Here is a 14,289-nt window from a genome sequence, read left to right on the forward strand (position 1 = left end):
AGTATCATCAGTCTTTATGTTTTTGTTTTGTACACAGAAAACACTGATTTGTGTAATAAATTAGGAATCTCCTTTAAACAACTTTGGAAAGTCACATTTTGGCTCTATTAGTTGATCCTGTGTCTGCCTACTACACTGCTAGCTAAACTGCTGCTGGATTAATAGAAAAATAAAGATTGTACACATGACACCATAGCATCTCTTTCCTCCTCACCTGAAAATATAAACAAAAAGAACAGAAGATTTCAAAGTCCAGAATTAATGCACCTACTTCAAAAGCTAGTTTAGTTGGCATACTTCTATTTCAGTACTTTCCAGGTGCAAACCAAAGAATAGTGTCCATTTTAGGTGAGTGAGTTTCTCATCTGATATAGGTGACTTCTTTTTGAAATAATTCTCATCTGCACATTGAGAAAGCCCTGAATTTTCTGATGAAGGGCAGGATATGCACTGCTGCCCCAGCGACTGATATCTACTCAAGCTAAGAGTTATGAAAATTAAGAAGGCTATTCCATCCTCTGAAAAAAAGATTGGTAATCTACCTGAATGAAAGGATAATAAAACACTGGCAGTTTACATGGAGGATTGATCCTATCCATAGTAAATATCCCACTTTGTTTTAGAAAGAAAGAATATTGTCTAGATGAGGAGGGAAGTAGGTTGCAAATCACATTTCTGTGGTGAATGTGTCCTTGCAGCTATAATTACTTACGTTGTTAGCTAGGTTTTGCTCCTTTATTACAATGTAGTCATAAATATTTTCTAAAATAAGTTCTAATGATGCCCTGTGTCTTACATGTCAAAAAAATTTTAAGTAACCCAGATGTGTTAAACAATATATGATCTGTACTTAGATTGCTTTTTTTAATCAAATGGTAGAGTGAAACTATAATGATGACAGCATAAGTTTTTTAAAAAATGTGGCCTGAAATAGTCTTTTAAAAATTATCACATGTACTCTGTCTACAAAGGAGGTATTGTGATGATACATTGTATTTATCTTCCTTTTCATTAAAATGATGACTGGATAGAAGGTGGGGAAAAGTTTGTAGATTTCTGCTCTTATTTGGCTTGACTCGGTATTCTCAAATAGATTCATTTACCTATTGCTATTAAATAGGTCTTTTTTACTTTCACATCCATTTTCTTCCAAACCAAAAGTCTGTACAACATTTAGGTACATAAACTGTTTTGTTGTTACTGTTGCTATTACTTTTGATGTCTTTCTTAAATTTTTTAGTTTGAAAGAGTACAGATTGTAAGTATACAACTCAGTGAATTATCACAAATTATAATAAAAACTATTTGATAAAAATAGTTATTTTTACTCTTTGGAAATGTAGGGTAAACAATTTAAGCAAAATTTAAACAAAAATAGTGATTTTTGTGTAAAAAGATTTAAAAATTTTTTGTCAGCATGTATTTCAAAATCATTATTGAAATACACTTTTTAGTTCATTGTTTCAGTAGTTTCAAAATGTAATCCATGACTACTAGTATTATATTTCTTTACATTGTACAAGTAATCCTGAATCTTTGCTCATGGGAAGAAAAAAATAGTACTAAAATACATAAAAAGAGGTGCAAGTCGTCATCCTAGACATATCTACCAAATCTTCATCTATTTAGAGCTACCACTTAGAGTTTACTATATAACTTCCCACATCTTTTTCCATGCATACACCTTTACAACAGTTTGTTTTATTTGTTTTTAACATAAATGAGGGGTCTATTATGTTTCATGGCTAACCATTTCACTCTGTCTTGGAAAGCTTTATGTCATTACATTATAGATAGACTTCTTTTTTTTTTTTTACCTCACCCAAGGACATTTTTCCATGTTTTGTTCAGATAGAGTGGGAGGGAGAGAAAGGAAGAGAGAGAAACATCAACGTGAAAGGGACACATCGAGTGGCTGCCACCCGCACTACCAACCAGGGCCGGGGACAAACTGCAACCGAGATATGTGCCCTTAGTGGGAACTGAACCCGGGTCTCTCTGGACTGCAGGCCGACGCTCTAACTGCTGAGACAGACTGGCCAGGGCGACTTCGTTCTTTTTTACTGCTATAATTTCTTTAAAGGTCTTCATAGTGATGGATACTTGTTTCAGTTTTTTGCTATTATAAAAAATTTCTACACTGAATATTCTTGAACATATGTCTTTGTGAACTAGTCAATAATAGTTCAATAAGAATTTCTTTCTCTGGATTCTAGATGTTACTGTGTTAATTGTATGTGGCAGATATGTTCTCCCTGTGCACTTTTGGTGGCTTTTGCCATATAAACATTTTAAGTAATTATGTAGTTTAGTCTGTTGACCTTTTCCTTTGTTATCTATTTCATGGATTCTGAATTTCCAAATGACTTATATTCATTTCCAGAGATATTTTCACTTCCATTTTTAATTGTTACTTGTAAAACACTTTTTTTTTTTATAGAATCCTGTAAATGATGGCAAAATGTATTAGTATATGATTCTTTCTGATGGCATGTAGTAATCATATAGGGAACAGTGACTATTTTGAGTATCAATTTCAGAGTTATAAAATAAATGTAATAAATTCTGGAAAAGCATTTTGGGGTTTTGTGTTATTTATGGAATCACTATAGGTAATTTTTACTTTTAATAAATTTAGGCACTAAATGATAACAGTAGTACACAAGTAAGAAATAATCCCTTTCATTGTGAGTCCTTTACACATGACGACTTCCCCAGATATCAGAAATTTCTCCCTGTAGCTGCTGCTGCTGCTGCTGCTAGGACTTGCCCTCCACTTACTTTTGCTGCCATCCAGTGCCAGATTACCCAACAAATATACTAAGCCATTAGCAAAGCAGGGTTCAGAAGTTTAAAAATGAGCCTTAATTAACCTATCCACAATTTTGCGATTTAAAATTTTAAAAAGTTTTTTATTTTGTGTATGTGTGCATTTGCATAGTGTTGCATACTATATACATAAAGAGAGGAATCAGAGCACTAACGTTTTCAGTTCTTGGAGCCTCCAGTTTGGCTCTGTGGCTAACTATTCCACCTTTCTATCTTGATACCCCACAACTTGGCCTCTTCAAACTTGGGCTGATTTTGTCCTACCTCCAGTAATTTCCTGTGGAAGTAGCTTATAATTTTTCTGCTTCTTCCCTGTAATAGGAGGGAATACCCTTATATGAGGTACCATGAAACCAGTATCTTGTAGACCCTTCCATCAGCTCACTTCTGCTCTCTACCCCCTCTTCATACCTGATTGGTACAGTTTGAAAAATTATAACTTTGATGTCTCTCTTCCTCCCCTTATCAGAAAGGGAGATTCATGGATGAGAGCAATACCTTCTTACGTCTAGGTAGAGTAATATCTCATTGGGTAGAAATGGCAAGAGAAAATAAAGTTTTTTCTTTTATGAAGGGACTAAAGTACAGTTCAGCAGAGTCAGACAAATTTCATAATAATTAAGCTACATTATATTTTAACTAGATTTCTGAGTGCTTTTGCTAACCTAACCACCTCATATACCTGTTTATAACTTGAAATTTGCCTTTAAAGTCACAAAAGCACAAAGCACTGTAGTGCTTGTAACACTCTTCCATATTATTGTAGGTGACTAAATGACCATGGAATCTGGAGCAGAGAACCAGCAGAGTGGAGATGCAGCTGTAACAGAAGCTGAAAACCAGCAAATGACAGTTCAAGCCCAGCCACAGATTGCCACATTAGCCCAGGTATATAATATAAAATACATGGAGAGATTCCAGGTTGCTTCTCTTCCAAGAGGAATATGTTTCAGACAAGAGAATTTAGTTTTTATTAGAGAGAGATGCATAGAATGATCGGAGACATTCTTAGAACATCAAAATTCCTATTTCACTTAGTATTAGACTAATTTTAGAAATAATTCAGTAGCATATCAAAAAAATGTTAAACACTGATACACCATTTGTAGGAACATGATTCAGAAATAACTACATTTTAACTAATGGGTGGATTAATTGTATCTCAAACAAGGGAAGACAATCTTATATAATAACTGGTGGTTTTCAGATTTATTTTGAGACATGGGAATACAGATAATCTGAAAGGCTAAGTTTATATGTGTTTGAACTAAAAATATAGGATAAGTAAATAAATTGACACACAAGTAAATTTCAAGGATGGTAGTTTTTGTTTCCTGTATATTTTAAATATAATTTATGATTCTTTCATTTTGTCTTTGTCTGAAACATTCCATCTCTAAGGTTATAGTCTCTCATTTTTATGATTTGTTATATATTTTTTCTTAAATATTTTATTTTATTAACAACTGTTTGAATATATATGAGAAAGATGGTTATTGAATATATATGAGAAAGATGGTTAATGTAAAAAACAAATAGCAAACATAAATATATGCTAGGTAAGAGTGTGCTATTGCCTCTTTCAGGCGAAGGTTCCCAGGAGAAAATAATCCTAGCAGAGGCTCTGGGATAGCGCACCTCATCTTCCCAAGGAGTTTTGAAGCTCCCCCAGAGGAGTCACTGAGCAAGAAGCGGGTCTTGGGAAATAGAGGGATAACCACGGATGGTTACCACACTGAGCTAAAGTGTGGGCCAGAAACTGGACCCCCAGCAGGAATATAGTCAGAGGAATGGGCTGCTCTGTTTTCTCCTAAGATCACCATGGCTCACCTCCGGCCCTTCGGAATAGCAGATACTTGAGGATGAAGTAAATGTACTCAGATGAGGCAGGTGCAGGAAGAAAGCTGGAGAGCCAGGACTCCATGAGTGCATGGTCAGACATTGTGCACAGATAAGAGTCTGGGCTCATCCAAGCATTTGGCCCTCTGGTAAGAAGGTAACTGCCATCAGGGATCTTGATGGGGACAATGCTCAACATATCTTTGTCTTGCATCACACTGTTCTTTCTGGTCTGGTGTCCTCTAAGTCTGCTATATAATATCATTCTAGAAATTCCTTTCTCTTACGGACTTTCTTGAGATAGTAAAGCATGTTTTCCAGTGGTTTCTTGAGCAAGTTTAGGTAAAGAATTCTTGGTAAAGAAAAAATTTTTCTTTCAAATTTTGAAGGCATTGATCCATAGTCAACTTCTATTATTGTTGTTTGAAAGGCTAAATGCTTTTCTTATTTTGTATCTCTGGTATCTTATAAAAATCTTGTCTCTGTTTATAGTGCTTCATTATTTCATTATCAGGTTATTAGGACCTTGATTTGGATCATTTTTTATCTATTGCCCTATGTATTCAGTGGGCCCTTTCATAGCGGAAACTCGTGTTTTCAGTTCTGCGCAATTTCTTTAAATTACTTGGTCAGTGATTTTTTTTCTCTTCTTTCTAGGATCCCTTGATACAGATTTTATACCTATAAGACTGTTTCTCTCATCTTCTCATCTCTTCTTTCCTGTTTTATATCTCTGTCTTTTCTGTTTTCTCAGAGATTTCCTCAAATTCATATTCTAACCCGTCTATTGACTTTTTTATTTATCCTGTCATGTTTCTAAGATTACCTTTTGTTCTCTGAATGGTTCTTTGTGTTTTAATAGCATCCTGTTTATGTTTCACAAAGGCAATATTTTCTCAATATTAATTAGGTTTTGTTTTAAGTTTTCTTTTCCTCACATAGATTTGCTCTATAGCTTTTTTTTTCCTTTTCATTTGTTCTGGTCTCCATCGTTCATATTAGAAACTTTCCCCAATAATTTGTGTTTGTCTGCTCAGATTTAAAAGTAGGCAACCAGGCCCTGGCCATTTTGGCTTAGCAGTTAGAGCATTGGCCCTTGGACCAAAGAATTGCAGGTTTAATTCTGGTCAAGGGCATGTACCTCGGTTGTGATTTAGTCCTCGGCCCTGGGGTTGTGCAAGACACAACCAGTCTATGTTCTCTCTCACATTCTCTCTCACATTCTCTCTCTCTCTCTCTCTCTCTCTCTCTCTCTCTCTCTCTCTCTCTCTCTTCTCCTATTCTATCTGAAGATAAATGGAAAAATATCCCTGGGTCAGGACTTCTAAAAAAATCTAAAAGTAGGGAACCAGAAAGCTGTATTGGAAGCTCTGTGAATATGTTTGGGGCTTAACATTATGAGTTGTGAGCTTCATTTAGGGTGACTGGCAGTATATTTTAGATCTGCTGCCCTTTGGCATTAGTCACATTCCCCAGAGAAAGCTTTACTAATACCCTGCTTATATGATAAAGGCCTGGGAGCCAAGTGAGAGGGGAAGACCGAGGTTTAGTACCCCAACTTCAGCAATGCCTGGTTGTTAAGCAGTCCTGAAAATAAATCTCCACTTCTCTATCAGTGTGGGATACCTGTTATTCTCTCCACAGAGAGTTGAGAAAGGGGATCCAGTTGCTTCTGAAACAGCCTTCTTTATCTTCAGCTTCTCCTTTCATCCACCTTCCAGGGTGTCTTAGATCCTGAGCTGCTTAAATATTTTGTGGTGCAAATCAGGCTTTTCCTGCCTCTACCTCATGAGGTCTTCCAAGTTTAATACCATTCATCCATCTGCTTTCCAGCCTCCAAAATTCTTATTCTTTTCCATTTTTTATGCTTGAATGGTTATGCCTGTAAAAACAAAATCATTTTCATGAAATTTAATTGGGGATTTCAGGAGGAGCAAAATTATGTACACATGTTCAAAATATCATTCTTACCAAGCATTCCTTAGCACTTAAGACTTTTTAAAGCAGAATGTCATGATATTTGAGTTTTAGGAAAACTAGTTCCCATTTGTATATATTTTTTTGTTCTTTTTATTCCTAGAGAGTTTTTTTCACTTGCTCATCCAAATCCTTAACATATACGTCATACATTTTTTACATAATTTCCTCTCATCATTCTGATATCTGTTATTTTACTGTCAGCCTTTTTTTTTTTAAGCTTGTTTTTATTGATTTTTAGAGACAGAGGAAGGGAGGGAGAGAGAGAAAAATGTTGATGTGAGAGTGAAATCATTTGGCTGCCTTCTGCACACCCCCTACCAGGGATTGAGCTATAACCCAGGCATGTGCCCTGACTGGAAATCAAACCAGCAACCTTTCAGTGTATGGGACAGTGCCAATCAACCACACCAGCTAGGGCTTATTTACAGTCTTTAATACTAGAAAAATATAATAAGATTGTCAAATCCAAGATCATTGTGATTAGATCAATGAACAGGAAAAAACATTCAGCCTAACTAACAAAGGGGAAAAAAAATCTAAAACAATGATGAGGTGTCTTATTTTACTTTTGGAATTTACAGAAATGTTTATTTTAGTGAAAAAGAAAATATTGTTGGTTTTGACTATGAGAATGTACATTTTTGTGGACTTAACTAAAGAGTTGGATAAAAGGATGATTATTGTAGCTTCTTGAAATAAGCAAACTTGAAAACCTAATATGCAGTAATAAGGAATTTATTGAATAAGTTGTATAATTTTTACTATTATGCAGTCATTAAAACAAAGAAAACTATTAATGGAATGGAAAGATAATATATAGTGGATTCAAAAGATAAAATAGATCCCATGATAATGTGTTATAAAAATTTAGTGTATATATATACCTTTAAAAATATCTAGATCTACAGCAAAAATTATAAAGTGATTATTTCTGAGTGGTAGGAATATAAGTGATTTTTATCTTATTTTTGTGTATCTGTATTTTATAAACTTATAATGAGAAAATGTAGAATAATCAGGGTAGAAAAATAATTATTCATTTAGTTAGCATATTATATTCACCCTAGAGAATACTCAGAAGAGGACATAACTCAAATGTTAGAAGAGCTTTTATATGGAATTGAGATGAAATACTCTGAATAACTTAATGTGTGGTTCAGTGTAGGGAAGTGTCATTGGAGCCATCAGAGTTTACAGACAGGTCCCTATGTAACTCTAATGGAGGTTGTAGTCCACAGACCACATTTTGAGAACCAGGTAAAACAAAACAAGAATTAGAGTGGCCAGAGAGAAATGATTAATTAAGAAGGACTTCTAACTGTCCAAAGATGGAAGGCTTATGGTTTTAACCTCTACCTTCAATAGGGATCTTCCCCGCAAGCTTTACAGTCAATTATCAGATCAGTTCTTTTACCTTCCCAACTGCCCAAAAGTTTCTCCTTACTTCTTGTTTCAGTTGATAACATAGTCTACCAATTCTTACCCAAACATGAAATATGTGGATCATCTTTGATTTCCTCTCACCTCCTTCAACCAGTCATTCATAAAGCCCTTTCTGATCTGCTACCCTGAATTTTCATTACATCTCTTCTCTCATTCCCATCCCTAACTCATCTAGTGCCTTCTTTTTGCCATTAATGATCTCACTTTAACTACTGTATAAGCTTTCTCAATTGGTCTCCTTGTCTTCACTTTTTTCTTCCTGTGACATAATTATTTTTCACACTGCTCCAAAAGAGATCTGTGTAAAATACAAACCTCACCATAATGTTCAGGAGTTCAAAACCCTTCAGTGTCTTTCCCAGTCTCCTCAGGATAAAATGCAAGTTCTTTAATATGATGTATGTAAGATTTTTATGGCTAGCACATCTAGCTCTTGCCTGCCTCTGTGTTATTTCATCTTTCCTCACTTCCTACATCATAGAGTAAAACACTTATGTCATCCCTGTCTGCCATGTACAGATCATGCTGCTTCTCTTTGCTTTTACCATTGCTGGCCTCTGCCTGGAATTCTACACTTTTAATAACATGCCTAACTTGTTTTCTTTGTTTCAAATTTATATTTTTCCCTGGTAGCCTCTCTTAGGTGGGATGGGATAAGCTCTCAGTGTGTTCATTTTTATCTTTACAAATCTCATTAATTCACTGAATTATATTTATTTGTATTCTTTTCCCCATTTCTTTCCCAATCTATGTTTCTTATTTTTGTAGTTTCAGTTCTAACATTGTTCCTGGCATATAGGTCCCTGGTAACCGTTTACCAAATGAGCAAATAAAATCCTTACCCCCAAATGTGTGCAAGCATAGGAACAGTTAAGTACCATCTGATAGACATGTATGCATAAGAACCCTTTGTACCTGGATATTGACTCATTAGAAAAATTGGTTTCTCTGATATTTTCTAAACTCTGCTCCTTTATTCCTTCAAGAGGAAAATAAATCCTTAAAATATCAACTATTAACAGTTTAGTGATTTCTTTGAGGGGGATAGAAATTTTTTTATTATAATACCTATTAATATGTTCTCATTAATGAAAGACATATTTGTAATTAGTTTGAGATAAAACTGTGCGGTATATTTTTAAACCTTAGTAGCTAAGTTTCTCCCAAGCTAGAGAGCAATAATATTTTAGAACATGACTTATTTAACGCATGACATTATGAAGACTTTTATGTTTAAATGTAGCATATTGCTTGACCTTCAGTAAATTACTTGATCTCTTTGAGTACTTGATATTTCTATTTATAAAATGGATATAATCCTGATTACCCAGTCTTGATATCTTTGAAGAGCAAAATGGTAAAGTGGGGTATGGAAACAGGTGGGAAAATGTAAAGCTCCATACAAATTAAGTAATATTTAGTGTTCAAAGGTAGTCTGTTACATATTTTTATAATACATTAAAATAGTATTTTGGTTTTTGTCATTCGGAGGAGTTGAAAAGTGGGGGTGGGGGAGGCATTGAAGTCTTTTTTTTTTTTTTAAGAGTTAAATTTAATCATTCGTTTCTTTCACACCAATGAAATACTTACCTAGCAAAAAGGTCACCTTTTTGCTGCTAAAAACTTGCTTTATATTGAACATGAGTACTCCCAAGAAGGTATCTGTGATGGTAATTTTTTTCCATGTTCAACACAATAGGTATCTATGCCAGCAGCTCATGCAACATCATCTGCTCCCACCGTAACATTAGTACAGCTGCCCAATGGGCAGACAGTTCAAGTCCATGGAGTTATTCAGGCGGCCCAGCCATCAGTTATTCAGTCTCCACAAGTCCAGACAGTTCAGGTATGTGTATAAAAAGTTCTGCATCTACTTTTATAAATGTGGTTTATAGTCATATCTCTCTCCTTTTATTAGTTATGAACATAGGGACATTATCTAGTTCAGAGTTTATTTTACTTTACAATAAAAGAATATGCTGCATCTGTATAGGAATACATATACTCAAGAACAGACATAAAAGAAAAAGACTTTTTCTTAAGTGTTAGAAGAAAAATGATTGATTGGGGAAAATCATTAAGTACATGGGATAGAGTGAAATGTTTGGGAGAGATGGTAAGGCTGATGTACCTCAATTAAGGAAATTTATTTTCTAAACATGCAACTGAAAAAAATAAACCCTTGTCAAAAATTAACTGATAATCTTCTCTAAGATATTTAATTTAGAGATTACATAAAGCATTTGTTATACCAGTTATATTTAGGGTTCTAAGTTACAGTATATAACTTTGAAATAATGATTTATTCAGAGAGTGTACCTTAAGAGTCAGTGATTATACTACATGTTATTTCATTCTTTGGAGAGATTGTTCCTTTGGGTTGGATCCAAAGGAATTAAAGGCATGTAGACCTCTGAAAGTGACCACTCAACTGTAGGAATAACCTAGAGCAGTATACATCTTTGCGGTGACCTTATTGAAGAAAAAATAAATAAAAGAAAGAAACTTGAACATTCATTCAAGTAGGCCATAACCCCAGCCTCCCATTTCATATTTTTTGCTTCACAGTCTTCCTGTAAGGACTTAAAAAGACTTTTCTCCGGAACTCAGGTGAGTCCTAGGTCCTAGATTTGGAAAGAACTATTTTTAGAAAGGAAGGTGAGAAATTATTCTTTATGTCTTTGTCCTTCTCTGTAAACATGAAATTCAGGTTTGAATAAAAACTTTAGAGATCTTCTAGATTTAGGCCAGACTTGTTACTTCCCCAGCTCTTAGTCTGTTGCTTAATTTCTCTGTGTATCTTTTCTCCCCTCTAAATTGTAATCCAGCATTACTTTCAGAAGAAGGAAAGTCATATTATCTCCTGAGGTAACTGATTTAGAATCAGGGGTAATTGCTAAAATATTGTTTCATGTGATGAACCAGGGTATTCCCTTCTAAAATTTTACCTGGTGGTCCCAGTTCTATCTTCAGAAACTAGTTAAGCAAGTTGAACTCCTTTTCTGTTAGATTGCCTCTTATCCCCCATCTACCACCTCCTTCCCATTTAAACAAACAACAAAAAAAGAGTCCAGACTAAACAGTCTCTTGTTTTTCTTTAGTCATTTATTATATGGTATAGCTTTAATTCCTTATCACCATCCTCGTTGTCTTGTGGGTGAGCTATTATGTTTTCCTTGGGTGTAGTAGTCAGACTGATGGATATTTGAAGAGGAGAGAGGTGCCTCCTTTGTCTTGGAAGCATTCTGTTAGCAGTGGAAGGTTAGATCTTAATCAGCTATGTTATACTATTGGGTACTGAGCTGTTGTTACCCCCTCTGCTTCATTCTATCCTTGTGCTTTTGGCTTGCTCGAACACTTAGTGGAAAGGAAAGAATGTTTTCACATGAAATCATTAAATTGTATGAATTTCCATACTGAAAGATATCTGGAATGGTATGTTTTACCAAGTAGGAGTCAGTATTGTCTAGGTAAAGACCAACGAATTTGATAATTCTATGGAATCACAGTGGATGTGTTACAGTCTCTTATCCTTTGTCTCAGTTTTTATTTCATTGAATGCTACTTTATATTCTCCATCCTATGTCATTACTAATTCCCTACTCATTGTCTTCTTGATAGCAATAGAAAGAAACTGCTAGTCAGGATACTAGATTTCAGACCTCACATTAATCTTTACTTTTTCTTTTTCACTTACAGTAGAAGATCTTTCTATAAAGAACACCAAAAAAAAATTACCAAAATTATACCCACAAAATTTGTTAAGATTACAGTTTTTGGTAATAATATGTGATATTTGTTTACTTTATTCTTAATTTTACTCTTTACTGTGTGGCAATATTAATGGTAATGTGAACCTGGGGGTTATAGGGCCATTAACTATAGAAATGGGCTCATCCTTTCAAGAATATATTTTTTCATTAAGATGAGCTATGACTATAATTGAAAGCTTGAATTCTACAAATAAAGACAAAAATACAGTATTTTTTAAAAGAGGCCCGAACCATGGAAAATCTATTAAATTTTAATGGTCACTTCGGCTGGATAACAGTGATTAGTATTAATAACTAGGAAGTATTTGCATCAAAAGAGGTGATTAAACAAGGAGAGAAATGGTTTCTCAAACTTCTAGATAGGAGAATATTATCATTCTAGAACAGCATTTCCAAAATATACAAGGTATATTTCTCAGGTGTGAGAATAAGATATTAGGACTCTGGTGAGATATATATATATACATATATATGTATCTTCAGATAGAGCGGGAGGGAGAGAGGAAGAGAGAGACAGAAAAACATCTGTGTGAGAGAGAGACATTGACTGGTTGCCACCCACACAACCCCAACTGGGGCCAGGGACAAACTGCAACCGAGGTACATACGCTTAGCAGGAACCAAACCCAGGTCTCTCTGGTCTGCAGGCTGACACTCTTTCTGCTGAGCCAAACTGGCCCAGGCTGCTTATATTTTTTAACCTAAGAAGATTAGAATCTAAGCTGTAATAATATTTCATTTATGTCTTGACATTGGTACCCTAACTTTGTCTTATGTATATGTATGAGTGAAACCTCACAGATTATGAGAGTGACATAAATGTATAGAAGTTAACAGTGGCATCCTCACTTTTCATTTGTTGGTTTTGAATGCATTTTTAATATAGTGTAATTTAAACATGTCAGAGGATTTATGGGTTATGCTACCTTAAATTATTACATTCATTCCTACAACACATTTTTATTGATCACATGCTATGTGCCAGTCACTGTTCTAGGTGCGTTTGAAAGACAGCAGTGAACAAACGGTATTTCTCTATTCTCATGAAATCACATTTGAGGGAAGAGAAACAATGAAAAAATACAATATGTCAGGTGAGGATAAGTGCTGGGAAGATGATTAAAGCAGGGGAAAGTGATAGAGAATGATTTGAAGAGAAGGGTGTTCTGTTTTATGTCAGGTGGTCAGGGAACATGATAAGCAGGAGAGGCAGTGAAGGTGGCTAGCCCATACAAGTAATAAAAGCAAGTCCAAAGGGTCAGAAGTGAGAATATGCTTCACTTATCAAGGAATAGCAAGAAGATGTGACTCAAATAGATGAGCAAGGGGTAGGGAGAGTGGTTGGAGATGGAATCTTTTATAGGATCTTTACGAATCTGTGTAATGTGATAGGAGCAACGATAAAAGTCTCTTATGCAACATAGAGCTTCGGGGGTTATGTAGCAAAGTGTGTAAGAGTTATCTAATGAAAGGATGAAGTACTTGTTTGTTTTTTACATAAGACATGTGTTCTAAAGTTTCTGATATTTTTAATGATGGCAAGCAAAGATTTGCAAGGGATAAATTACCTAATATGTTTTTGGAAAGAAAATCGTTTTCAACTATCCTTCCTGGGGAAAAGTGACATTTTAATGCATGAGAAACTGGAGACAGCATTTTGAAAATAAAAGTTTTGGAAATAATTTTCATACCTTTTTTTTTTTTTCACTGAAAACAATGTAAATTTGGCACCTAAAAATGCAAATCTATATACTTTTAAAACCCAAGAAATAGCCCTGGCCGGTTTGGCTCAGCGGTTAGAGCGTCGTCCTGCGGTCCAGAGAGACCTAGGTTCAGTTCCCGCTAAGGGCACGGTCCCCAGCCCTGGTTGGTCATTCCGGGGCAGCCACTCGATGTGTCCCTTTCACGTCGATGTTTCTCTCTCTCTCTCTTCCTCTCTCTCCCTCCCATTCTATCTGAACAAAAAATGGAAAAAAATGTCCTTGAGTGAGGATTAAAAAAATAAATAAATAAAACCCAAGAAATAGAATTTTCTGAACTATGTAGACGTCTTCTAGAGTTTCAATAAGTGTTGAACTTATTTGTTAAAATATGAAACCATGATACCTTTTGTTACCATATAGTAACTGAGAGTCAGGGAAATTAAAATATACCAGATAAATCTCATCAAGTTTGTATAAATGGTAGATGAAAAAGAAAAATGAGCCCTGGCCAGTTTGGCTCAGCAGTTAGAGCCTTGGCCCGCGGTCCAGGGAGACCCAGGTTCGGTTCCTGCTAAGGGCACGTACCTCAGTTGCAGTTTGTCCCTGGCCCCGATTGGGGTCATGTAGGTGGCAGCCAGTCAATGTGTTTCTTACTTCAGTGTTTATCTCTCTCTCTTCCCCTTTCTCTCCCTCGCTCTATCTAAAGATGAATACAAAAATGT

The 14,289-nt window shown here is 35.2% G+C and overlaps 1 protein-coding gene across 4 annotated transcripts in view; it reads left to right on the forward strand.

Annotated features, from left to right (window-relative positions):
- CREB1 (cAMP responsive element binding protein 1) overlaps positions 1 to 14,289 on the forward strand; it is a 66,013-nt gene that overhangs the window by 18,037 nt on the left and 33,687 nt on the right. For 2 of the 4 annotated variants that reach the window (XM_036253266.1, XM_036253268.1), the window contains exons 2-3: positions 3,596 to 3,717; positions 9,791 to 9,937. In XM_036253266.1, the coding sequence (XP_036109159.1) occupies positions 3,604 to 3,717; positions 9,791 to 9,937 (261 nt within the window). In that variant the 5' untranslated portion in view covers positions 3,596 to 3,603. Of the gene's footprint in view, positions 1 to 3,595; positions 3,718 to 4,327; positions 4,818 to 9,790; positions 9,938 to 10,659; positions 10,702 to 14,289 lie in introns of those variants that run through there. The other 2 variants (XM_036253265.1, XM_036253267.1) reach the window with 2 other exon arrangements.

This window comes from Molossus molossus, unplaced genomic scaffold (assembly GCF_014108415.1).
Source record: "Molossus molossus isolate mMolMol1 unplaced genomic scaffold, mMolMol1.p scaffold_m16_p_11, whole genome shotgun sequence".
Lineage (NCBI taxonomy): Eukaryota > Metazoa > Chordata > Mammalia > Chiroptera > Molossidae > Molossus > Molossus molossus.